This window comes from Vidua chalybeata, chromosome 12 (genome assembly GCF_026979565.1).
Source record: "Vidua chalybeata isolate OUT-0048 chromosome 12, bVidCha1 merged haplotype, whole genome shotgun sequence".
Lineage (NCBI taxonomy): Eukaryota > Metazoa > Chordata > Aves > Passeriformes > Viduidae > Vidua > Vidua chalybeata.
Genome location: NC_071541.1, coordinates 1,585,138 through 1,610,888, shown reverse-complemented (window position 1 = coordinate 1,610,888; position 25,751 = coordinate 1,585,138). Strand labels below are relative to the sequence as shown.

The 25,751-nt window shown below is 44.5% G+C and overlaps 1 protein-coding gene across 1 annotated transcript in view; it reads left to right on the top strand.

Annotated features, from left to right (window-relative positions):
• The window catches only part of ITPR1 (inositol 1,4,5-trisphosphate receptor type 1), a 159,785-nt gene that overhangs the window by 40,330 nt on the left and 93,704 nt on the right, over nucleotides 1–25,751 (top strand). Inside the window, exons 5-22 of the mRNA XM_053953544.1 lie at nucleotides 3,081–3,167; nucleotides 3,866–4,024; nucleotides 4,859–4,957; nucleotides 5,478–5,561; nucleotides 5,644–5,790; nucleotides 6,994–7,089; nucleotides 8,113–8,157; nucleotides 11,015–11,166; nucleotides 12,050–12,149; nucleotides 12,587–12,747; nucleotides 13,480–13,621; nucleotides 14,105–14,263; nucleotides 14,828–15,000; nucleotides 15,251–15,370; nucleotides 16,436–16,630; nucleotides 20,597–20,848; nucleotides 23,807–23,948; nucleotides 24,920–25,073. Of these exons, the coding sequence (XP_053809519.1) occupies nucleotides 3,081–3,167; nucleotides 3,866–4,024; nucleotides 4,859–4,957; nucleotides 5,478–5,561; nucleotides 5,644–5,790; nucleotides 6,994–7,089; nucleotides 8,113–8,157; nucleotides 11,015–11,166; nucleotides 12,050–12,149; nucleotides 12,587–12,747; nucleotides 13,480–13,621; nucleotides 14,105–14,263; nucleotides 14,828–15,000; nucleotides 15,251–15,370; nucleotides 16,436–16,630; nucleotides 20,597–20,848; nucleotides 23,807–23,948; nucleotides 24,920–25,073 (2,467 nt within the window). The remainder of the gene's footprint in view (nucleotides 1–3,080; nucleotides 3,168–3,865; nucleotides 4,025–4,858; nucleotides 4,958–5,477; nucleotides 5,562–5,643; nucleotides 5,791–6,993; nucleotides 7,090–8,112; nucleotides 8,158–11,014; nucleotides 11,167–12,049; nucleotides 12,150–12,586; nucleotides 12,748–13,479; nucleotides 13,622–14,104; nucleotides 14,264–14,827; nucleotides 15,001–15,250; nucleotides 15,371–16,435; nucleotides 16,631–20,596; nucleotides 20,849–23,806; nucleotides 23,949–24,919; nucleotides 25,074–25,751) is intronic.

The following is a 25,751-nucleotide window of genomic DNA, read 5'->3' as shown; positions in this document are numbered from 1 at the left end:
CAGTGCCCAGCACCCTCTGGGGATGAACCTTTCCCAAAAAACCCATCCTAAACCTGCCCTGGCGCAGCTCCAGCCGTTCCCTGGGTTCTGTCTGTGCCACAGAAAGTGGGCAGAACCCCCTCCTGTTCCTGCTCAAGGTCTGTGTCCCCCAGTGCTGTGTCCATGATACTGGGGTAGCCCTGGGACCTCTTGTCTTTAACCTGTGGTGGAGATAATGGTGCTCCAGGGGAGCATTTTGGGTGTTAAAAGCATAAAAAAGGGACCCTTGAAACAATTGCACAGAGGATTCTCAGCCCCCAGCACGGGAAACCAGGAGCTGCTGGTCTGATCAATCTATTGGGACTGCTCAAACAAACATCACTTGCTGTTGATGTATGGAAAGGTTGATGGGTAATTAAGAGTAATTATAAGGCCAGACAGCCTCTTCTTCCTTATTAGCTTGCAGTATTTAATATTTTCTGGGTAAAATGTTGACATTCAGCAGCTGAAAACTCAGTAAGGCAGTTGATTGCTGTTTTTAGAGCTCCTATATAAAAAAAAGCCAACTTAACTTAAATACCATCTGTTGACTTTAGAGTTAAATAAACTCAGTGTTTATGTTAAAATTACATAGCTGGAGTACTTCATGTCAAAATTACAATTCTAAATATTTTTAGGTTCTTTAAGCCTATATTAAGCTCATTGTAGCCTGGAATACGAAATGGCCCCGTAGGAGAGTGTCACTTGCTGATTGCCATATGGCTGCCTCGCTCTGCACTTCACAAAGACCCACTGGTGGACTCCTTCTGCTCCAAGAAATGTATTTATAACCCAAAAGTATCAGCTTGGCAGGGACAAAGCTATTTTGGTAGCACAAAGCTCCCTCACCTGGGCCGTGTTTCTCATGTTGATAAGGGAAGCAGGCTGTGGCAGCAGGTTTAGAGTGAAGGTGGTTCTGGGGTTGGCTGCTTGGTGTGTCAGGAAAAGGGAGAGATCCTGGGTTTTAATGGAAATTGGAGTCTAAGTGCTGGAACATGTAGAAGAAAAAGGCTTTGGCATTGCCCTGGATTGCACTCTCATGTGGAGTTGTCTCCCCTTCCCTAAGTACATCCCAGTGCAGGTGTTTGGGACCTCTCCCTGCTCATCTGACACTTGACCCTGTTCTGCCAGGGTCCTGGAAATACAGGATGAGATTTTTCCAGGCTGAGATTTTCCCAGGATTAGCCTGAGCCCAGTAATGTTTGCACAGAAATGTCCCTCCAAGACCTGCTTGATTTGGAGGAAGGATCTGAGCCCCTTACAGTTTTATTGGGGTTTATTCAACCTGCATCACTTGGACATGAAGTCTGATGGGCTGAATCAGGTCTGCAGTGATCTGGGGCTTGAAAATAATTGTGTCCCATGGACATCTCTGTATCAGAACTTCCTCCTGCCAGCCCTGTGTGTCCATGTGTCACCTTTTCCACTTGCTGGCCCACGGAGTGCTGGAAACCCCTGTGCCTGTGCTCACAGCTGTGAGCTCTGCCCAGGATGAGATTTCTTCATCAGAGCATTGCATTTCCAACGCAGCTGATGATGCAAGATGTGTTCATCATCATCACTTGCCTTTTTTGGCTTCTGTTTGTCTGCTGGTGGAATTTATTGTCTGCCATGGGGCGCTCCATGCTGAGGTCAGGTTATTTTAAGTTAATGCCATTTAAGGGATTTCAAATCTGGGACACTTGTCTCTCTCTGGTCGCAGCATCCGAGCTGCTTGAGGAGCTGACATCTAGTGGCCAGAAAAGTGGTTCTCCTGGAGTGACTGTCAGGTTTGGGGAGTGCTTTTAAAGTACATCCTAAGTCCTAGCTGGACTTTCACAGAAAAAAATTGGGTTTTTTTTTTTTATAATAAATGTGGCACCCAGTGGGGCAGGTCAGTCTTGGCTGTGGTTGCTGTTATTTGGGAGGGCTCTGGTGTCTTGAAGAAACCTTTTCTTGACAGAGTACTTGCAAGTCAAGCAAAAAAAGTTGTATTTTAGTAATACAGAGAAAATGGTGTTGCACTGCATGACTGAATACCATTTTGGATTTGAAAGAGCAGCTGTATCTCAGGTTCTCCAGGAGTAAGAAGCCAGTTTTCATACCTAGCACAGCATCTGAAAATAGCACATTTTGAGTGAGTACTGGTACTTCACTTTGTCCTGCTACTTCACCTCACTGTAGTGAGGAACTGTGGGCACTTTCCTCCTCCAAGAGAAACCTGGGCCCACCACAGTCCTTGAGACCTGAGAACCAAACCATAATCCTTGATGCTCGGCCTCCTCAAAAGTCCAATTTTAAATTGCTCTCCACCTCCAGGTAGCAGCTAAAGCAAATACCAGATTTATGTTTTTAATTCAAAACATCATCTTTCCTGTGAAGTGAAGAAGTTCTTTACCAAATGAAATTGTTTAAAAACAGCCTGGGCCAAATAGCTCACGTTTAAAACAGCAGTGGCAAGAGGCTCATTGTTAATTATTAATTAGGGCTTTGTGTCCTTATAATAATTCAATTTTGCAAGGCTTTCCCCTTTCCTTTCCCTGTCAGTGTGGTGCAGGAATGCTCAGCTGTGGCCCAGAGGATCCATCACCTCAGGGAGCACAAGCCCAGGCGTGGGGAGTGGGGAACGCTCCAATCCAGAGCTGCAGAGGGCGTGGAGCCTCTATAGGCAAAGGAAAATAAAAAATAAAAGCTGAGGTTCTTTCATTCAATTTTTGTAGAAGTCAGTAGAAAGGAAAATATAATTACTAGCTGGAGTTGTTACCCATCCCTTTTTCACCTTTCCCCCCTGCTAGGTATCTGCCTTCTATCTTGTCTGAGCTTTTTATCTCATGTTGTATTCCAGAATTTTGTCCAATTGTATCCAAATTATGGGTTACTTAAATGATTTGTGTCTGTCTCCCCAAACAGTTGAAAAAGGGAATTGGAAATTACACTGTTGGAGGCTGGAAAAAGAGGAAATTAGGCTCTTTCAGATGCTCGCTGTTTTTCCAGTCCTTTGAAATAATCTTGAAGAAAAGGGAGTTTCATAAAACCCCTTTTCTAAAACACTCAGCAGTTGAACTGTTCTTCTTTAATTTCAGCATGCAGCAGATTTGGAAAAGAAACAGAACGAAACTGAAAACAGAAAACTGCTGGGAACAGTCATCCAGTATGGGAATGTCATCCAGGTAGGCTGTGAACATCTGTGCAAGCTGGAGAGGATTTAATTGAAAATTCCCTGCTCAGTGGACTTCAGATTTCTGGAATTGATGATCAGGAGTCTGTAGTTTTGCCAGGTTTCACCATGCTCTGAAGTGGGATCCTGGGAAGCAGGGCCTGGGTGTTACATCTCTGATGAGATCAGTGTTTTATCATGGGTTAATTGTGCTCAGTTTTGAGGTCACCATTGATTGTTTTCTTCTGAAATCCTCGTTAGAGCCCTCATTTAGAGTTGTTGGGAGTGGCACATGCACAACACCAAATATCCTCTCACAGTGAAATGTTGACACAAATCATAAACTGACACAGAGAAGAAAATCAATAGAAATAGTGACAATTTTTTGTTAGATGAGACCAAGCAAAGCAAGAGCCACTTAGTCCCCAGCATTTCACGAGTTTTGCTCCTGGGTTTTTTTGAAGAGGTGGTTGTAGAGCGATGAGGGCATCTCCATGTGCTTGTCCTAGCTGGGCAAGGGGCAGCTGGGTGAACTGGAGGTGTTTTGTTCAGTGTCTCTGCGTGTGAGTGGAGTTGTGCCTGGGCCCATCAGAGTTTGTACATAATTCAGCCTGCACTCCTGTGTCGCATTGCAGTTGTCTCATGCACGCTCGGGTTGTTGAGGGGAGGAAGAGGAGCATTCTTAGAACTGAACTCTGATTCTTATTCTAGCTGCTTCACTTAAAAAGTAACAAATACTTAACAGTAAATAAGAGGCTTCCAGCTCTGCTAGAGAAGAATGCAATGAGGGTGACCTTGGACGAAGCTGGAAATGAAGGCTCCTGGTTCTACATCCAGCCCTTCTACAAACTGCGCTCCATCGGCGACAGTGTAAGTGCTGGCAGCAGGGTCCTCACACATCCCTTGGACACAGCCTGCACTTGGGAGGCCTGTCTTGCAATTAATGCAATGCACACGTCTCCCAGGGTGTGATGATGGTGCAGGAACAACCTTTTTGCTATGCTGTCATGAGGGGGAGGAAAATCGCTATGGTAACTTGCATTTTGGAAACGTGGAATGATCTAACATTGGAGGGAATAAGGGACCTAATTAGGCTGGCCTTGCACAATTCCTGCTCAATTCAAAATGGTAGGAAGTGTTCAGGAACCTTCAGGAGGTTTGGAAGGAATAATTAGCATCTTGGTTTTCAGTGTTGTCAGCTTAGAATCAAAATTCGTCATCACTTTGGATATGAGGAGTGAGGTAATAAGGAAGTGAAATGCTCCTGCTCATGGGAAATCTTTAAATGCATTGCCATTTTCATCCCTTCCTTTGCAACAGCTGAGTCACTTGGGTATGGAATCTTCCTAAAACCAGGAGGTCATAAGCTTCAGTGTGCTCTGGGGTTCAGGCCAGGTGTATTTGTCACATAACATGGTGAATTTATCCATCAGCCATCATTTATCCTGTAGCCCCGTTGTACCAGAACTCAGACTGCTTCTTCTGAGAGGCTCTGAGTCCAGTAGCATAGGGGTTTTTGCCTCAGTCACTGAGTTTAGTGAGCTGAATTCTGAGCCAAACAGAATCCTGGTGGAATACTCAGACTGGCATCTCTCCAGACTGCAAAAAGGTGATTTCTTCCCATGGCTCCTATTAAAAAAAGAAAAAGGTAGGAAAAGAACTTTCTCAGGGTGCAAATTTGTCTGATGCTGCACTTCTCTGCAGGTTGTCATTGGAGACAAAGTAGTCCTGAATCCTGTCAATGCTGGCCAGCCTCTCCATGCCAGTAGCCATCAGCTTGTGGATAATCCGGGATGCAATGAGGTAAGGGGACTTTGGCACAGCTGGAGCAGCTGTACAAACCTCTCTGTGCTTCAGCTTAGCTGTTTGTACATGGTTTGGAATTCAGCAAGTTGGTTGGTACCCGTGGCACTGCTTATTAGGAATGGTTATCCTGGTGATCAGTGACTTAAAAGTCTTGGAGCTCTGTTTTCTCTTGTGTGCTGGCAGAGGTTTGACTTTGATCTCTTCTGCATGGCTGGCTAAAAGCAAGTCGTTCCTTCAGAATCAGGACTTGTGGCACAGTGATGTGCCCCATACTAGTCACTGTGAAGAAAGTTAAATAATCTACCAGCACAGATGTGTAACAAGTGGCTTCCAAGCAAGTCAGCTCTGGAATTCCTTCTTCTGGAGCAGATACAGAAAAGATTTTGCTTCTCCAGAGCAATGCAGCCAGGCCCGCAGTGTTCTGGTGAAAATTGTCTAAAAAAATCAGACAGTTGCTCGTGGCAGGATCTTGTGCAGGCACAGGACAGTGGGACTGATGGTCTCGTTCTCCTTCTAGGTCAACTCAGTGAACTGCAACACCAGCTGGAAAATCGTGCTCTTCATGAAATGGAGCGACAACAAGGACGACATCCTCAAGGGGGTGAGAGGCAGAGCTGTGGCTGAATGCAGCTGGGGCCCTGCTGGGCACTGCCCCTGCTGACCCTGCTGCCTGCCTTTGCCAGGGGGACGTGGTGAGGCTGTTCCACGCCGAGCAGGAGAAGTTCCTGACGTGTGACGAGCACAGGAAGAAGCAGCACGTGTTCCTCAGGACCACGGGCAGGCAGTCGGCCACGTCTGCCACCAGCTCCAAAGCCCTGTGGGAGGTGGAGGTAAGGACTGCACCCAGGCTGGTGGGAACAATTCCTCCTCCTGTTCAGGGGCACTCTGTCTGGGTTTCTCGTTTTAGGTGAAGTTTTCCTGGTGTTACAGGTCGAAATTGAAATGGCTTCACTTGCTGTGCACAGTCACACAGGAGCTCTGCTCTCTGATGGTGCAGCACAGAGCTCTCCAGTTCAGGTGCTTTACAGCTCAGGAAAAGAGCACAGAGACACATCAGTGGAGTCATTCTCCTACCACCCACTGAAGTTTAACAACAGCTTATAATTTCCACTGTCCTGCTGAATGTACTGAAGGCTCTATTTTTGGTGTGGAATAATGTGATTATGTCTATCCTCAACTGATAGGAGGCTGCAGCCCCTTGCTAGTCTGTCTGAACTGGCTTTTTAAATTCACTTGGCTTTTAAACAGAGTGACTAACACCTTGGCCATCAGTGGCTTCTGAAAATAGCCTCAATCTGTTGGTATTATTAGCATTGGTTTATGATTTTTAAATCTGATTCAATTACGAAGTGCATATAAGAATCAAAAATAAATTGTAATGGTGGGTAGGTGTTTTTATATTCCTTTTCCAGAAGTATCTGCTGTGACATTCAGCTTCTCCTGTATTTCAGATGAAAGTCTGCCTGTAATTAGCATTACTTTGACATGTTATCAGTCTGTGGTAACTCTCCATGTGTGTTACCTGGACAGGTGAGAGAGTTCTTCCCTGAAAGGAATAGGTCAGCTGTGGTGAGTTTTCTTTAGGAGTCAGATGTACCCACAGAGCAGCCAGTATGGGGGGATTACAGGTGTTGGAGGCTCTGCTTGCCCCACTTTGTCACTAAATATAAATATTCATTCTTTTGTACAGCATTGTTGCATTTGAAGTATTTCCAGGTATCTTCTCTCATCTACTTTAAACAGCCAAAAATTTAGTTACAGCCATAGGGTAATGGATTTGTTGCCTTTTCTAGGGGTTTTAGACCTGGCAACACATGCACTTAGCACCTTCTTTAATTCATTCACAAACTGAGGTGAACTATTCCCAGCCAGCTCAGAGCATTCCCTGCACAGTCCTGGTGACAGATAAAAGGTGGCTTTGTCTTTTCTCAGCCCCTGGTTGTGTTTGCTCTTCCCTGCCCATGAAATGAGGCAGGTGCTGCCGGGCAGGGGGGGTCTGTGCTGCATTCCAGGTGTGCTCCCTGTCCCTGCAGGTGGTGCAGCACGATCCCTGCCGGGGGGGAGCTGGCTACTGGAACAGCCTCTTCAGGTTCAAGCACCTGGCCACGGGGCACTACCTGGCAGCAGAGGTACGTGGGCTGGGCTGGCACCTCTGCCTGCCCCTGCACTGTGTTCTCCTCCTTTGGCACCTTCTCAAAAATCTGTCATTTCCCACCCTGAAACCGGACACGGGGAGGGGAGCGGAGTGGTCATTTGGATTAATACAAAAACAGATGCTAAATGTAGGAGATAAGATGAAAGAGCTGAAAGAATATCGTGGTTTGGGGGTAGTCATGAGCTGATTACACTTTTTGTGTGGATTCTAAAGTCAAGAACTTCTCCTGCAAAGAATAGGCACTAAATAGTATCCTGTCATGTGGGCACTGGAATCAATGTGACTTTATTGACTGATGAATAAATGGTAAATGACTGAGAGCCTTTGGGGGAAAATGAATGCAAGTGTTGGTAATTTCTCTTGAATCACTGATTTTTGAGCAGAATCATAGAACTGAGTATAAAATTAAAACACTGACTTCAGTCTGTAAGAACTGCAGATAGAGAAAAGTCCAGATTAAATATCTCATTTTATATTCTTCTGATAAGCAGATTGGAAAACCAGAAGCATTTTGTCACATGCACACAGCAAATCCTTTTCAGTAGTAATCCAGTGTAGAGCTTTTCCAGTAAATCTTGGGTTTTCTAATCAGCCAAAACAAAAACATGCTATTAGATCATGCAAGAATATCCCAGAGGAGATTGCTCACCTGATCCCTGGTTAGAATAATGTTTGTTCTAAAAGATTTCTCCAAGCCAGTAGTTTCTAGCTGGAAATTCCACTTGGAATTTAAACAACAAAAAGAAAGCATGAACTGGTTAACTCTCTACTCTTGCTCCTGTAGTGATTCTCCTGAAGGAGATGAATCTCCCTGCCTGTTTGCAGGTTATTTAACTGATTTGCAGCCTGGTGAGCCGTGCTGGGTGTGGGCAGTGTGCCCTGCATGGCTGGAGCAGTGCAGGGCACTGGTGACCACGAGAGTTCAGGTGATGCTCAGGCTGTTTGCCACTTGCAGCTGTGCTGGAGTTTTGACGTGCCTGTGATTCTGTTCCATCAGGTAAACCCTGACTATGAGGAAGATGACCTGGAGTGTCAATCCTCAGTAAGTATAGGCAAGGGAATGGTCCTGCCCCTGTCTGAGGAGGGCTTGGCACAGCCCCAGGGCTGCCCTGGCCGGTGCACAGCTGGTCCAGGCTTTAGTGAAGAAACTAAAAACCTGAGAATGCTCTGGAGGCTTTTAAGGCCTGTCCAAGGAGTGGGTGTTGACACCTTAGTGCAGAACAACCCACTTGGAACTGAATTAACACATTACCTGAACCCCCCTCAGCTCCTCCATTTGTGGCATCTTTTTCTGTCTTCCTGTTTTCCTCAACCTTTGCTTCCTTGGAGCACTGTCCTGCCATGGGCTGGAAATCGAGTTGCTCAAGGTGACACCAGATGGGACTCGTCCCTGAGGGAATGTCCCCCAGTGCTGTGCCTGTCTGACCTCTGTGTTAAACAGCAAATCTGCTGTTACTGTACCTTGTCTCAGGGAAGCAGGATAACCGAGCAGGAATGGCAGGGGGAGGGTGATTCCAGTGCCATTCCTCTGGTTTTCCTCTGGGAGCCAGTCTGTGCTGTCAGTAAATGTTGCTGTGTCAGAGATTGAGTGTGTGGTGCTCTGTATTGACAGAAGCTTGTCTTGGGTGTCAGAGGGAACAGCATTTGCTTCAGGAGTTGAAAACAGAGAAAACTGGAGCAGCACTTTGCATTGTGGATTTTATTTATTTTATTGGATTTGATCATAGGCTTATGCAGCTTTCTTGGTCATTTATCCTGTATTATGGAGGATTTGCACCATTTGGGTATGACAAAGAGCTATTCCTTCCGTCCTTAGGAGATGGATGTGCTGCTTGGAAATCCTGCAGGGTGCATTTTTCCTCCTAAAAGGATTTTTCATTACAGCCTGGCCATTAAAATGCTTCCCTCGCCCTCAGATATTGAGCTGTTTTCCTGATTACTTCTTGGTGGCATTTGGCAGCTTGACTGCAGTAAACATGGCAAAAAAAAAAAAAAAAAAAAACCTGAACAAACCCCACCCATAGCTATTGCCTGGGGTGTGGGGGGAATCCAGTACTGAGGTGTTTTGCTGGGTTAATTTTTTGATGGTTTATCAGTGTTGAGGGGCTTTGGGTAGACACCCAGCTCCTGGGATGTGTCCTGCTGACACGTGCATGGATAACATGCACGCAGTGTCTCAGCTCTCTGGTTTTTCCCTGCTCTGTCTCTTTTACCACTAGATGGCAAAAACAGACCAGCAAGAACAGGACCAGGAGTACATAATTCAGCTCTGACAGGGAATTGCCACATCGTTTATCATTCACTGGTGACAGGAGGGTGTAGGCTGCTTTATCCGACTTTATCCAAACTCCAGCGTGGTCCAAGCACGAGCTGCCTGCAGGGTTTCTGTGCACAGCTCAGTGGTTCTGTTGCTGCTTTCTCCTTGTCCCTCAGAGAGCTGTGCAGGAAGGGTTTGCATGGGCATGGGTGAGGTGCCAGCTCCCCCTTCCAGCAGCAGAGAGGGCTGCTCTTGTCACCTTTGGGGTGGAATTTCAGTGCTCCCTGAATTGCCCCATTTCCTGCTTTCTGCTTTACTGCTCGTGTTCAGCTTTGCCCCACTTTGAAGAAGTGACCAATTGTCTCCCAGGGGACAGGCTGTGAGTGCAGAGCAGCTGTACCCCTCACTGTGTTCCCTCCCCTTGCTGGGGGGGATGAAGGAGACAGCTGAAATTCAGAGAATTCATTCCAAGTGAGCGAATTTCTCCCAGAATTTCTCTCCAGATGGACTCTGAGTGTAGAGTTGCTCCTTCCCTTGAAGGCACACTCCCAAAGTGTATTTCTGTTCCACACAGATAACTGCCTGTTCCCATGTACAAAATCAGACTTTAAATGTCACTGCTTTGCAGCCAAGTTCATTGACTGCAAATATGTTAACTTGGGAGTATCCTGAGGCACAAGCAACACTGGATACCTTTTCCATCTGCTCCAGGATGGCAGTGCCTTACAGCAGGACTTTGACAGGCAGGTGCCTGCGTGCTGACACCCTTGGGTGCCACCATCACAGAGAAGCTGAGAAATTGGATTCTTGGTCACCTTGAAAACTGCAGCCAGGATTTAGGTGGTTGTGCATGGACAGCTGGTTCCTGCATGCCAGGACAGCGAGCAGCTGGGAGTTCCCCAGGAAAGGATCTGCAGAAAGTTGTTGTTCCTTTTCCTCAGTTCATCTTTGTTTTTTCCTACCCTTTTGTCCTTTCATCTGAAGCCCTGGGGGTTTATCTTTACTTTGCTGGAGGAGGCTGGGGATTTGCTGGAACCTTGGGAATAAAGATCCTTCTGCTGCCATGGCCTTTGGAACACGTTTTTGTGCTTGAGAGCAGCACAGGCTGTAGTGTGAGCAGCAGGACTTCCAACTCCTTGATTGGCTTTTTGTTTCTCTTGCCTGGGATTGATGGATGTGGGTCCCATTTTCCTGCTGAAGCTGATTATTTCCCAGCAAGGTTGTCGGTACATGATGTGGCCGGGTTTTTATATTTTCAGCTCATTAATTACGTGGTTAGAGGGATAATTGCCATGTGTGGGGTATGTTTGGAGAGCTGGTGCTGTGAGGATTGGGGATCTCAGCTGATGTGTGTTATCAGAAGCCAGTCAGAGCTCCCAGTGTGTGTGAGGGGAATGGCTGGGGGGGGTTTGTCTCTTGTGGCACTGTCTGTGAGACGTGAATTCTGTGTGGAGGGGGAGTTCCTGTGCTGGCACTCAGGAGTTAGCCCGGGGGAAGCAAGGAGTGCTTGGCCAGGGCAGCTGCTGTCCGTGTTCCTGGTGTCCTGCAGCCCAGCCCCATGTCCAGAGTGCCTCCCCCGTGTGTCTGGGGCTGCGTGGGTGCCTCTGCAGGGCTGCCCTGAGGCTCTGGGCTTTCTCCACAGCTGGACCCCGAGCAGGAGGCGGCGCGGCGGGGCCGGGGGGCCCAGGAGAAGATGGCTTATTCCCTGGTGTCCGTGCCCGAGGGCAACGACATCTCCTCCATCTTCGAGCTGGACCCCACCACCCTGCGGGGAGGAGACAGCCTCGTCCCCAGGTACGGCGACCTCTGCGCAGCCTGCGCGGTTTTGTGGGTTTTTCAAGTAAAGCTGCCCCAGACTGCCTTCCTTTTATGCTTTGGAATCAGGTTCCTCCTCTAATGAATGGATAAATAATTAGAAAATGCCTGAAGCTTGGCTTGAGTGCTTTACAATTGAGGTATAAGTGAGAGAACACCGTTTTACAGATGGGGAAAATTGAGACTGAGTGACTTCCTAAGTGACTTCCTTGCCAGGAATGACCTGAGACTAAAAGCCTTGTGTGTCCTATCAAGGCATTCATTCCTGTGACCTGTCTGCATTGTGTCAGGATGTCACACCAGCTATTCAGCACTGGATTTTCTGTTGTTTGTGTGTTCTTTACTGTCCATGTGGCCCCTCTTGCTGTTGAAAAGCTGCTGCACCCTTCCAAGTGCCACACTCTGCACACTTTGCTGCTGTTCCCACTGAGAAAGCACAGCAAGTTGGTTCCATCTATTCAGCAGCTCCCTAAATCAGCAGGTACCCATATTTTGGAGTATCAGGGAGTTCTGGGCTGAAAACCCCAGAGGTAAGGGGAGAAGCTGGCAGCTTATAGCAGTGGAAAGGTGAGGATGGGAAGAGGTTTAGATTGTTGCTGTGCAGCAGCTGAGTTACAGCAGCTCAGAGTGGCTGTGGTTCTGTTTCAGAGCAGAATCTTTTTCATTGCAGAAGAAGCCTTCCTCAGGTGAATTCAGAGAGAGCTAAGGCATTTAGAATGTTGTTCCAGTTGTGGTATGCAGTGTGGACAGAGATGACACTTCTTTTCCACTTGTTCCTGCCAGCATCTCAAAATCCCAGCAATGCAAAGGCTTCCCAGCTGGGAAGCTGACTCATGCTGGGGCACTCCTGACTTTCTTTCAGGAACTCCTACGTGAGGCTCAGGCACCTCTGCACCAACACCTGGGTTCACAGCACCAACATCCCTATTGATAAAGAAGAGGAGAAACCCGTGATGCTGAAAGTAAGCTCTGTTACTTTGTGTAAGCACACCCTTTGATTCCTGTACTTCCACAGAAGTGTTGGCAGGAGTTTCTCTCCCTGAGCCTGTCACACACCGAGCATGTGACAGTAATGAACAGTGCCTGTGCAAAATATTTGCTCTTAATGGCTCAGTTTCATGGTAGCTTTCTAGTTACACTGTTCAGCTTCTGCTCCACAACAGTCATCAGGAGCAGGGTGTTTTTTCCACTGGCTGCAGCAACATTTTACCTTCTCACCTGCTGCTCCTTTGAATTTAGGGACAGCTTTGAGCTTGCACAGTGTTCCCAGAGTTTGGGTTCAGCAGTGCTCCCATGCTGCCGAAGCACAGTGTGGCTTTTCTGGTTCATTATCACCGAGTGTGAGCCACTGCTTTGTTCCTGCCTTTGGGTTTGCTGATAAAGCTTCTCTGCGTTTCAGATTGGGACCTCTCCAGTAAAAGAGGACAAAGAAGCTTTTGCTATAGTGCCAGTCTCGCCTGCAGAGGTTCGGGACTTGGATTTTGCAAATGATGCAAGTAAAGTTTTAGGTTCCATTGCTGGCAAGCTGGAAAAGGGAACAATAACCCAGAATGAAAGAAGGTAAGGAAACCAGAATTGGGATCAGATAATGTTGTTTCCTGTAGTCAGTAACTGTTTCTTTGACAGTTTTATCAGAGTAAGCTATAGAAGAGGGTTTGGTTTCCTCCTTGATGACATTTGATGTTGTTGTGTCCATAGTGGAGGTTTTCGGGCCTGGATTGTCCAGCCCTCCTTGTCCTCTGTGAAGTGAGAGCATGAGAAATGTAGTGAGCTTTGGGGGACTAATCCCCAGCATGCCTCTGCAAATGGAGTGTGGGAATTCCTAATCCATCTTGTGAGGACTGAACATGTGACTGGCTGCAAATCCTCTGACCGTGCTGTGAAAATGTGGCCACACAAAAAGAGCACGGGGTGGCTGTGTCACACCAGGGCCCCTGTGCTTCCATAGCCAGTGCCTTGTATTTGGCCTTGGCAGAGGTTATCACCTGACTTATGGTTTGTGGCAATTGAAAGAAGTGCCAAATAGAACTTGGCAAGTGCAGAGTTGTCCTAAAGGGATTTTCTTGCCTTGCTGCTGCTCTGGTTTAGCTGTTGGACAGTGAGGCTGCAGCAATGGGGGAGCATTAGTTTCTAATTTTAAGTTCTAGTGCAAACTTCTGAGCTTTATCCAGTCTCTAATTGCTGTTCGTTTTTCACTTAGCATTTAGAAATCTGTGTAAACTTACCCTGGCACTGCTCTTTTAGCACAGAGAATTTGTGTTCTCATGTTAACAGCTTCTGGCTTTTCCGTAGATCTGTTACCAAACTGTTGGAGGATTTGGTCTACTTTGTTACTGGTGGAACTAATTCTGGCCAGGACGTCCTTGAGGTGGTGTTTTCTAAACCTAACAGAGAACGGCAAAAGCTGATGAGGGAGCAGAATATTCTAAAGCAGGTAGGCTGGGGTTTTCTCTGAGCTCTGCCTATGAGAAGAGTTCTTGGAAAAAAGAACCTGGTAACAGAGAACCTGGCCAGGCTGGGCTGGGCTTGGAGCAGCCTGGCCTGGTGGGAGGTGTCCCTGCGTGTGGCAGAGGGTTGGAACAAGATCATCTTTGGGGTCCCTTCCATCCCAAGCTGTTCTGTGCCTCTGTGAAACTTCAGTCTCAAATTATTGGGACCAAAAGGTCCTTTGAGTTTCCAGCTTTCAGCAGGCTCTGGGCAGTGGGCTGTAGGCTCACCATTGCTGGAACTAGAAATTCCAGCCAATGGTGTTGAATAAGGGTGATCAGCTTCTTCTGTCCGGGCTGCTCCATGGCCAAGAACCTTGGTGACTGCAGCGTGTTTCTGATGTACCTTTCGAAATACAAAGGCACAGAGCTTTGACAGAAGAAGGCAGTGCCTCATGGGGCCGTGTCTGTGCTTTTTACCAAATCTGTAGATTTTCAAGCTGTTGCAAGCACCCTTCACGGACAGCGGGGACGGGCCGATGCTGCGGCTGGAGGAGCTGGGGGACCAGCGCCACGCGCCCTTCAGGCACATCTGCAGGCTCTGCTACAGGGTGCTCAGGCACTCCCAGCAGGACTACAGGAAAAACCAGGTTGGAAATACCTCTGATCAATGGCACCGGTGTGGTTCCTCTGCTGAAATTAAAAAAAGCTTTATCCCATAAAGTAAACCCTGCTCTGCTGTGGCTGCACAGTCAGCAAGAGGTTTTGGGATTGCTCAGTTTCATTCTGTTTTTCATCTGTCAGAGACTATAATGTAATTAGCACTGGTTCTAAGTGGAATTTAAGAAAACAACAGAATTTCTAACTGTCCCACAGAGGAGAATTATGAGACTGTTCACTCTTGCTGACTACAGGCTCCATTGAAAGCTGCCCTGTAAATTAAGGCTGTTCAGTTTTTGTTGCCATGTATTAAAATCAAGGTCCTGTCAGATAAGTATAAATGTCTTGCTGCTGTCTAGCCTAGGAGGGAGGGGAGGGATGGAGGGATTAAGGTTGTCTGTCATTGTTTGCTTTCTTTCACACAAACAATTTGGATCTAACCCAACTTGCTCCTTGGAGTGTCGTATTGACAAACATCCACCTTGTCTGCCGTTATTATTTCAAATTCTGAGGGCTAATTACACCCCCTTCCTCCTTGCCTGTGTGTTTTGAAGGAATACATTGCCAAGCAGTTTGGCTTCATGCAGAAGCAGATTGGCTACGATGTCTTGGCTGAGGACACCATCACAGCCCTGCTCCATAACAACCGCAAGCTCCTGGAGAAGCACATCACAGCTGCTGAGATTGACACCTTTGTGAGTCTCGTGAGGAAAAATAGGGAGCCCAGGTGAGAGCTGCATTTCTGAATATGTAATTACCCTTCTCCTTCTGGGAAAAGTCTGTACCTGCCAGCTTGCTCAGGAGGAAGCACAGCCAGTTCACTGTGTTCTGGCACTCGCCCTGCCGTCCCCTCGGGCAGCAAGTCCTGCTCTGCACTGTTCAAGTGGAGTTCTGAATGTTTGCTTCCTGAAATGTAGGTTGCTTCAGTCTAGATCTCAGCAGTGATTGATACCCTCTTGGCTCGTGCTTTCCGACAGGTTTTTGGATTACCTCTCGGATCTGTGCGTTTCCATGAACAAGTCTATTCCCGTGACACAGGAGCTGATTTGTAAGGCCGTGCTGAACCCAGCCAACGCAGACATTCTCATTGAAACCAAGTAAGTTCGTGCCTTGCAAGATGGTTCTCCTGGTGTGAAGCAGAAGGAAGGTGGTGCAAAGCTGAGCAGGCTGCTGGCACGTCCCAGGGCAGCAGGGAGTTAAGTGTGGGATCCTCTTCAGGTGCAGGGAGCAGCAGGTGTGTGCCAGGTGCATCCTCACCCCGCAGGCAGAGACCCGTCAGGTGTCTCCCGTTTGATCCAAAGCACACAGACTTTGCAGGGAGGTGTGCAGGCTCCTGCTCTGCTCCTCCCCCAGCTCTGAGGGAGCTCAGCTGGCAGCAGAGCAGGAGCTGCTCCAGCTCTGCTCACCTTTCCTCCCACTGAGGTGGGGTTTGGGTCTCCAGCTCTCCTCTGCCATTGCTGAGGCCTCATAGCAGGCACCAAATCCTGTTTGTCTCTGGTAAAGATGGCTTTATTCAATATCTGTACTAGGGAATAGATAACCATTATCAAAATACTGCAAAGGGGAAGCAGGTAGTATTTAAAACACAAATGGCTGAGAGTATACTTGCACATTTAATTCTTTCCATGAAATCATAAAGGTATTTATTTCCATGAGCTCTTAATATTGGTGCCTCACTTATTTGTCCTTGAGTATTTAATTTGGGGTTTTTTCAGGTGTTGATATTTTCTTTGCTGGAAGCCTTTTTAGTATTAGTAGCTGATTTATTTCTACTTACTTCATCACATAAACAGAAAGAAGTTCTGATCCATTTGGCATTTATGCAATACAGAATGAATCAATTTTTTCTTTCCCATATCTTTTCCTGGTCTGTTGAATGATCTTTGAGTCAGTTCTCCTGTATAGAAGGTTTTGAAGGTCCATTATTATGTGTCTTTAACTTCCTTGTTTCTTCATCTTTTTCACTTGAAAGGAGCCAAAATGTTCATCTTTTTAAGGTTGAATGGAAAGCTTATAATGTAATGCTTTTAGTAATACACCCCAGCGATTTGGTGTAGTAAAATGCTACTGCTGAAAGGGCAAGATACATTTTAGCAAGTGTCTTAAAAGACATGTGAAGGATGCATGTGGGTCTGGAATGTAACCTCCCTTTCTCCTGGCAGGCTGGTGCTCTCACGCTTCGAATTCGAGGAAGTGTCGAGTGGAGAAAACGCCTTGGAAGTTGGCGAGGACGAGGAGGAAGTGTGGCTGTTCTGGAGGGACAGCAGCAAGGAGATCCGCAGCAAGAGCATCCGAGAGCTGGCCCAGGACGCCAAGGAGGGGCAGAAGGAGGACCGGGACGTGCTCAGCTACTACAGGTGAACAGCACAGGGCAGCTCAGGGCTCAGCAGGGCTGCCTGGGCAGGCCTGCGTGCACAGGCTGTGCTCCTGTTCCGTGCTCAAAACAGCCTTCAGAGAGGGAGGGTCAAGTCTCTCAGAAGTGAGAGCTGAAAGCACAAAGTTATTCATGGTGAGGAGTCCAGGTATTGACATGAGCCAGTTTAAACTGATTTTTAAAAAGTAGTTCAGGCTTCGAGTGTGTTGCATTTCCCAAGCGCTTTGGGCTTGGTTTCCTGCTGGTGGATGTTGGAAAATCCCCTGCAGGTGACCACTGGGTTCCCTGTGCTCAGGGAGCACTTGGGGATTGCAGGATTTGGGTGTGTAGATGGCTTTGCTTTTGGTCTGCAAGAAGTCACTGCTGTTGTCTGTGCCTCCTGCTTTCTCTCCACACCTTCAGTGGTCCTGTATTCCCAGCAGCACCAGCGTGAAGTTGTGTTGGTGCCCCAGGCTGGGTGTGGAGGGTGTGCAGGGCTGTTTGCACGGCCCAGCTGTGCTTTGGGCAGCTCTGACACGGGTGAGGTTTCCAGATGACTTGACAAGACACCGAGTTCTTGGCATAGTCAGGTCAGGTTTCAGCCCAGACCAAATTCCTGTGTCTGGGTTATAAACCCCTGAGAGTCATTTGACAGACTTAGTTGTGGCAGTGCAGAAAGCACAACTAGATTATTTGTTTAAATAACCATTTTATTTTGAATTGTTTCTTTCGTTGAAATGATCCTTGCAGCAGAATTCCTAATACCTGGTTTTATTTGAGCCTCTTGGAGCTCAAAAGGAGACCTCTTAGATAAAAGTTTTTTTAAAACATACTTGCTTTCAAAGTAGGTATTTTGCTTGGTTTTAAATAGAATTGATAAATTTTGGTGTGTGTATATATGTTGGTATAACAGTGGTAGTGTTGATTATTTTTTAGTCTACATTATACCTCAAACATGCTTAAAAGAAGGGCTTAGGCTATGGCTTGGTTAAATTCCATGAGGAGTACTAAAAATGAAAGGAATCTGCTTTCAGTTAAATCTTCCTTTCTTTGGGAAGCCTCACACTTGCCAGTACTGAGCAGCAGCCTGTGGGCACTGCTGAGTGTTGGGCACGTGCTTTATGGCCGAGGGCGAGTTGTCACTCTGTGGACTGAAAAGCTCGGGACTGAAGTTCAGTTTTTCCCTACCAATCCTCTCACTGAAGGGAGCAGAGCTCAGTAGTTGTTTCATCAGGAGCCTAATTCTGGATGAGTGCACCCATCCGTGTCGCTGCCTCAGGGGCAAGCGTGGCTGCAGCATCTGCAGGAAGCCTTTGAGTGTTTAGGCTGGGTTGCCTCAAGTGTTGTTTGCATTCTGCTGCAGCTTTCATAAAAAACATTATTTATTGCTCCCTGTGAGGGTGGGCAGCCCTGGCACAGGTGCCCAGAGCAGCTGGGGCTGCCCCTGCATCCCTGGCAGTGCCCAAGGCCAGGCTGGACAGGGCTGGGAGCAGCCTGGGACAGTGGGAGGTGAAACAGGGTCATCTTTAAAGTGCCTTCAGTCATTTTATGATATTTAATCAGTGATTCTGTGTTATTTATTCTATGCTGCTTAACTTATTCTATTGTTCCACTGTTTGCTAGTGTTTGAGTGCTTTATTCTTTCCACAGTAAGGATGGAGCTGCATTACTAGACAATGTAATGTTATTTCTCTTAATACACAAGGGTATATCAGTATATTTGTAGTATACTTTAAATATATTTATATATACTTTATATATATGCTTTATATTTTGTATGCTTTGTTTTATATATATGCTTTATATATATTATGTATATAAAGTGTATTTTATATGTATTTATATATGCTTTGTATCTAATGTATAAAGTACATTGTATATATATTTATATATACTTTACAGTACTCAGGAAATTAAAGCTTCAATCCCACAGAAATGAAATAATATAATTTCTTTTTTTCCTTTTTCTCCCTGAAGATACCAGCTGAACCTCTTTGCTTTATACATACACTTTTAAAATGTATATAAAGTATACTTTATATATATTTATATATGCTTTGTTTCTAATGGTTAAAGCACATTGTACATATATTTATATATACTTTACACAGGAAATTAAATCATAATCTTCAAGCTTATATAATTTATAAATTAAATCATATAATTTCTTCTTTTTTTCCTGTTTCCCCCTGAAGATATCAGCTGAACCTCTTTGCTTTATATATATATATATTTATGTATATAAAGTATGCTTTATTTATGTATATGCTTTGTATCTAATGGTTAAAGTATATTGTCTATATATTTATATATATTTTACGGTACACAGGAAATTAAAGCTTCAGGCCCATATAAATGAGATCATATAATTTCTTTTTTTCCTTTTTCTCCCTGAAGATACCAGCTGAACCTCTTTGCTTTATACATACACTTTTAAAATGTATATAAAGTATACTTTATATATATTTATATATGCTTTGTTTCTAATGGTTAAAGCACATTGTACATATATTTATATATACTTTACACAGGAAATTAAATCATAATCTTCAAGCTTATATAATTTATAAATTAAATCATATAATTTCTTCTTTTTTTCCTGTTTCCCCCTGAAGATATCAGCTGAACCTCTTTGCTTTATATATATATATATTTATGTATATAAAGTATGCTTTATTTATGTATATGCTTTGTATCTAATGGTTAAAGTATATTGTCTATATATTTATATATATTTTACGGTACACAGGAAATTAAAGCTTCAGGCCCATATAAATGAGATCATATAATTTCTTTTTTTCCTTTTTCTCCCTGAAGATACCAGCTGAACCTCTTTGCTTTATACATACACTTTTAAAATGTATATAAAGTATACTTTATATATATTTATATATGCTTTGTTTCTAATGGTTAAAGCACATTGTACATATATTTATATATACTTTACACAGGAAATTAAATCATAATCTTCAAGCTTATATAATTTATAAATTAAATCATATAATTTCTTCTTTTTTTCCTGTTTCCCCCTGAAGATATCAGCTGAACCTCTTTGCTTTATATATATATATATTTATGTATATAAAGTATGCTTTATTTATGTATATGCTTTGTATCTAATGGTTAAAGTATATTGTCTATATATTTATATATATTTTACGGTACACAGGAAATTAAAGCTTCAGGCCCATATAAATGAGATCATAGAATTTCTTTTTTTCTTTTTTTCACCCTGAAGATACCAGCTGAACCTCTTTGCTTTATATATATTTTTTTGCTTTTATATATATATATCTTTGCTTATATATATTTTAATATACATAAAGTATACTTTAGATATAGTTATATATGCTTTGTTTCTAATGGTTAAAGTACATTGTATATCTAGCTATATGTACTTTACACAGGAAATTAAATGGTGATATTCAACCCTACAACAATTAATGCATATAATTTTCTTTTTTTTTCCTGTTTTCCCCTGAAGGTATCAGCTGAACCTCTTTGCTTTATGTATATTTTATGTGCATAAAGTATACTTTAGATATAGTTATATATGCTTTGTTTCTAATGGTTAAAGTACATTGTATAGTACTTTAACCATTAGTTAAAGTATATTTAATATACTTAGTATGTATATACTATAGTATATATATATACTTATATACTTAGTTAATAGTATATTTAATAGTGTATATATATAGTATACTATATATGTGTATACTATATATAGTATATATATAGTGTATATATATACTTGTATATATATACTATACTATATATACTTATATATAGTATATATACACACTTATATATAGTATATATATACTTATATACTCAGTATAGTTAATAGTATATTTAATTTCCTGTGTAAAGTTATATATACTTTACACAGGAAATCAAATCGTAATCCTCAAGCCCACACTAAGTTAAATCATGTAATTTCTTCTTTTTCTCCTGTTTCCCCCTGAAGATACCAGCTGAACCTCTTTGCTCGAATGTGCCTGGACCGCCAGTACTTGGCCATCAACGAGATCTCGGGGCAGCTGGACGTGGACCTGATCCTGCGCTGCATGGCCGACGAGAACCTGCCCTACGACCTGCGCGCCTCCTTCTGCCGCCTGATGCTGCACATGCACGTGGACAGGGACCCCCAGGAGCAGGTGACCCCCGTCAAGTACGCCCGCCTCTGGTCCGAGATCCCCTCCGAGATCGCCATCGACGAGTGAGTGCCGCGCCGGGGCAGGGCCGAGGTGCACGGGGCGCCTTCTCACCCGCCCTTGGTCTCCGCAGCTCGCGGCTGCGGGGGTTTCTGAAGGCATCCTGTTTAATTCTTATTTCTTTGCTCGTCACAGCTTGTGGTTGTACGGGTTACTGAAAGCATCCTGTTTAATTCTTATTTCTTTGCTCGTCGCAGCTCGTGGTTGTATGGGTTTCTGAAAGCATCTTGTTTAATTCGTATTTCTTTGCTCGTCGCAGCTCATGGCTGTATGGATTTCTGAAAACTTCTTGTTTAATTCTTATTTCTTTGCTCGTCACAGCTCGTAGTTGTATGGGTTACTGAAGGTATCCTGTTTAATTCGTATTTCTTTGCTCGTCACAGCTCGTAGTTGTATGGGTTACTGAAGGTATCCTGTTTAATTCTTATTTCTTTGCTCGTCGCAGCTCGTGGCTGTATGGGTTACTGAAGGTATCCTGTTTAATTTGTATTTCTTTGCTCGTCACAGCTCGTGGCTGTATGGGTTACTGAAAGCATCCTGTTTAATTCTTATTTCTTTGCTCGTCGCAGCTCATAGTTGTATGGGTTACTGAAGGCATCCTGTTTAATTCTTATTTCTTTGCTCGTCGCAGCTCATAGTTGTATGGGTTACTGAAAGCATCCTGTTTAATTCTTATTTCTTTGCTCGTCGCAGCTCATAGTTGTATGGGTTACTGAAGGTATCCTGTTTAATTCTTATTTCTTTGCTCGTCGCAGCTCGTGGTTGTATGGGTTACTGAAAGCATCCTGTTTAATTCTTATTTCTTTGCTCATCACAGCTCATGGTTGTATGGGTTACTGAAGGTATCGTGTTTAATTCTTATTTCTTTGCTCCTCGCAGCTCATAGTTGTATGGGTTACTGAAGGCATCCTGTTTAATTCTTATTTCTTTGCTCGTCGCAGCTCGTGGCTGTATGGGTTACTGAAGGCATCCTGTTTAATTCTTATTTCTTTGCTCGTCGCAGCTCGTGGCTGTATGGGTTACTGAAGGCATCCTGTTTAATTCTTATTTCTTTGCTCGTCGCAGCTCGTGGCTGTATGGGTTACTGAAGGCATCCTGTTTAATTCTTATTTCTTTGCTCGTCACAGCTCGTGGTTGTGTGGGTTACTGAAGGTATCGTGTTTAATTCTTATTTCTTTGCTCGTCACAGCTCGTGGTTGTGTGGGTTACTGAAGGTATCCTGTTTTATCTGAACGTACCATGTTTAATTCTAATGGGTTGGTGACTTGTTGCTGCTCAGTTCATTGGTTAGTAGTTTGTAGAGCTCGCCAAAGACTTTCTTCTCTGAAGGTGTTTGTGTTCTTGTCTCCTGGGTAAAAGATGCTTCCCGTGGGTACCAGTCCCTCCTCTCCCAGGTGTGGGTTGGTTCTCATGGACAGGCTGATGTGCAGGCTGATTCTCACAGATCCTGGTCAGCCCAGCCATCAGCTGTGCTTAGCCCAAGCACCAGGCCTGAGCCAGGACTTTACAAGGCTTTTTTTTTTTTTTTTTTGTAAGGTTTTACCATATGCAACAGCTGCGGGGTTTTAAGGCAACACCAGCCCTGAAGTCATGCGTTGTTTATAGAGTTGGTGTTTGAAAATAAATCAAACACCCCATGGTGTGTTGGTGAGAATTGAATAAGCTCCCTGTGTGTGGGGTGAGCTCAGTGGTCACAGCGTGTCTGGGCAATGTGATGTGGAGCTGGGCAGAGCAGGGGGGATTCATCTCTCCTCCTGCCTCGTTTGGTTGGAGAACCACAGAACTGTTAAGCTTGGAAAAGCCCTTCGAGCTCGAGTCCAACGCTCAGCACTGAGCCGTGTCCCCAAGTGCCACATCCACATGTCTTTGGAACACTTCAGGGATGGTGCTTCCACCACTGCCCCGGGCCTCCTGTTCCAGTGAAGACATTTTCACTAAAATCTCTCTGAAACTCCCGGATTTGATTCCATTTCCTCTGAGTGTGCTCCCCTCAGGACAGGTTGTCCTTATGGGAGCCCACCACCACCAGCAGGAGCAAGGGGGAAGATGCTCAAACGAGGACTAGGTCCTGAACATCCAGTGGAAAATCCTCTGGCACAGTGCTCAAAAACCTACACAAAACCACAGCTGGAGCCGGCACATGGTTTCTTAACCACTGGTATTAACTCTGTAATTAATAATTCCAAATTTTTATAGTGCTCAGCTGATCAGAGCTCATTTTTTTTTCAGTTGGAGAAAATGAACATCTAATATTGAAGTTACATCTTAGGAATTTAAGTCTTGTCAATATTAATGCTGGTGTTCAGTGGTTTCTTGTATTTCCCTCCTTGCCAGCCTGATTTTCTCTGCTGAGAGAGATGCAGTAAATAATAAATCAAATTTCAAGGCTGAAATATAAAACCAAATGGTTTTAGCTCTGGCAGAAGCTCACCAGTGATAAGTGATCAAACAGGAAGCAGAAGTATTTTGTGGGAGGTGGTGGGATTGTCCTTCTCAAAGTCATTCTGCACATCCTGAGAAAAAATCCCTAGAGTTTATATTAAAAATTAATATCTGCTTTGCATATGTATTGGTTTTATTTGGAGGAAAAATACAGCCCCCACTCAGCCTCTCTTGGCCACCCATTCTCCTCAATGCTGCACATCACTTGTCATTGTTTCCACTCAAAGAATGAGGGTTACTTTTTCTGGTTTTTGGGACAAAATTATATTTTTTTTGTTTTTCTCGGATGTTTTAAAATAGTTACTAATGAGCATATGGGATAAATCAACAAAAGCCAGGAAATTCTGGTGTCAGTGTCCTGACTCCCTCGTTTGGATAAATTATTTACCAGCCTTTAGCTTTTCTTAGATTTTGACAAACCAATGAAAATTTGTACTGGGGGGAAAAGAGCCCTGTGTATTTGCATGCTAAGTTTTGTTTTGTTTTCTTTTTTGTTTTGTTCTTTTTTTTCCCCTCTTCAGCTATGATAGCAGTGGAACTTCCAAAGATGAAATTAAGGAGAGATTTGCACAAACAATGGAATTTGTAGAGGAATATTTAAGAGATGTGGTGTGTCAGAGGTTCCCTTTCTCTGATAAAGAGAAAAATAAACTCACTTTTGAGGTAGTTATCCAGTTCTGATTTTATCCTGTTCTTTTTTTTGGTTTTTTTTTTTTTTTTGGTGGAATGTTGGCTATTTTTTCAGCACCAGGTAGTTTGGCAAGTAATTAGTGAGTGTAATTAGTGATTGCTGAGCCTCAGCTGGCTCCTTTCTGCTCCTGCAAGTAACCCCAGTGAAGTTTGTGAGTTTGCAGTGATGGTTCTTGAAATACAATTAAAGCATGTCAGTTTATATCTGAAGTTTGCAGCAGCCTTGTTTCCTCTCTGGGCTCTCAGTGTTATTGCAAAGCCAGGCTTTACTGGAATAAATATCTCGAAAATTAAACACTCTTTGCATGCACAGAGAGTCTCCAGAGCTTTATAGTGATGGTTCACCAAGAGGAAAAAGTGTCCTGTGACTTACTGACCTGTTAAAATAGTCTGTGCAAATAAAATGTAGCAAATCCATGCAACAAATAACCATTAATTTAAGAAAAGCTGTGATATTCTCTAAAAAATACAGTTGATGTCATATACTTCTAATAATGGGGGCTACATTAAATATTTGCCCTGTATGTGATATTTTTATGTGGGTCTTTACGGGGTGGACTTGTGGGGAAACTTTATAGCTTGGAAGTTACAAAGCTCAGCTTTATGGGTCTGCTAATCTTTTTTGTAAGACAATGATAAAAATTATCTGTACCTTCCCTCTAGTCTTGCCCTGTTTTATAATGAGACAAGTACAATTTGATTTTGTAGCTCTAGAATATCATTTGCAGACACAGACATTCATTAACTGCAAGCAATGGAGTATTTGTAGACAAGTAGAAAACTTTCTGCTGTGATGTAGAACTAGACAGTGTTGCAGAATTCCCAGATATTGTGATAAATATGACCCTCAGCCAGGTTCTTGATCTTGTCACTGTGTTAAGACAACTTGACTGTGATAGCAAAATGTTTAGTATTAATCAGGCTTTTTATTGTTATTTTGGTAGGTTGTTAACTTAGCCAGAAATCTGATATATTTTGGTTTCTACAACTTCTGTGACCTCCTCAGACTAACCAAAATCCTCCTTGCTATATTAGACTGTGTGCACATCACTACCATCTTCCCTATTACCAAGATGGCAAAAGGCGAGGAAAGTAAAGGTAAGGCTGGAAGGTGGAGGACAGAAAGTTCTTGGGTGGCTCTGGTTCATCTCAAAATGTCACTGTGGGGTGGAACAATGAAGTCACACAACATCCTGAGCTGGGAGGGACCCACCAGGATCCCCCAGCCCAGCCCCTGGCCCTGCCCAGACACCCCAAATCCCACCCTGGGATCCCTGGAGCGCTGTCCAAAGGCTCCTGGAGCTCTGGGGCTGTGCCCATTCCTGGGAGCCTGGGCAGTGCCAGCACCCTCTGGGGATGAACCTTTCCCTGAGCTGCAGCCTGAGCTGCCCTGGCCCAGCTCCAGTCCTTCCCTGGGTGCTGTCCCTGTCCCAGAGCAGAGATGGGAGCTGCAGCCCCAGTGAGGTCTGACCTCAGTGTGCTCTGCCCCATCTGAACACACCAAGAGATCTCAGCTGCTCCTCGTATCACTTCTCCTCTAGTCCCTTCCCCATCTTTGTAGCCTCCTTTAGGTGCTTTCTAACACCTTTAGATCTTATATTTTGGCCCCCAAAACTGCCTCCAGGACTGGAGGTGAGGCTGCCCCCGAGCAGAGCAGGACAGTCCCCTCCCTCCCTGGCCAGTGATGCTGTGCTTGGAAATCTCTCTGTCCATGCAGTAGAGCTGAGTGGTGCCCGTGATGGGAGAGGGCAGGGGGCTTCTCCAAGCACTGCAGTG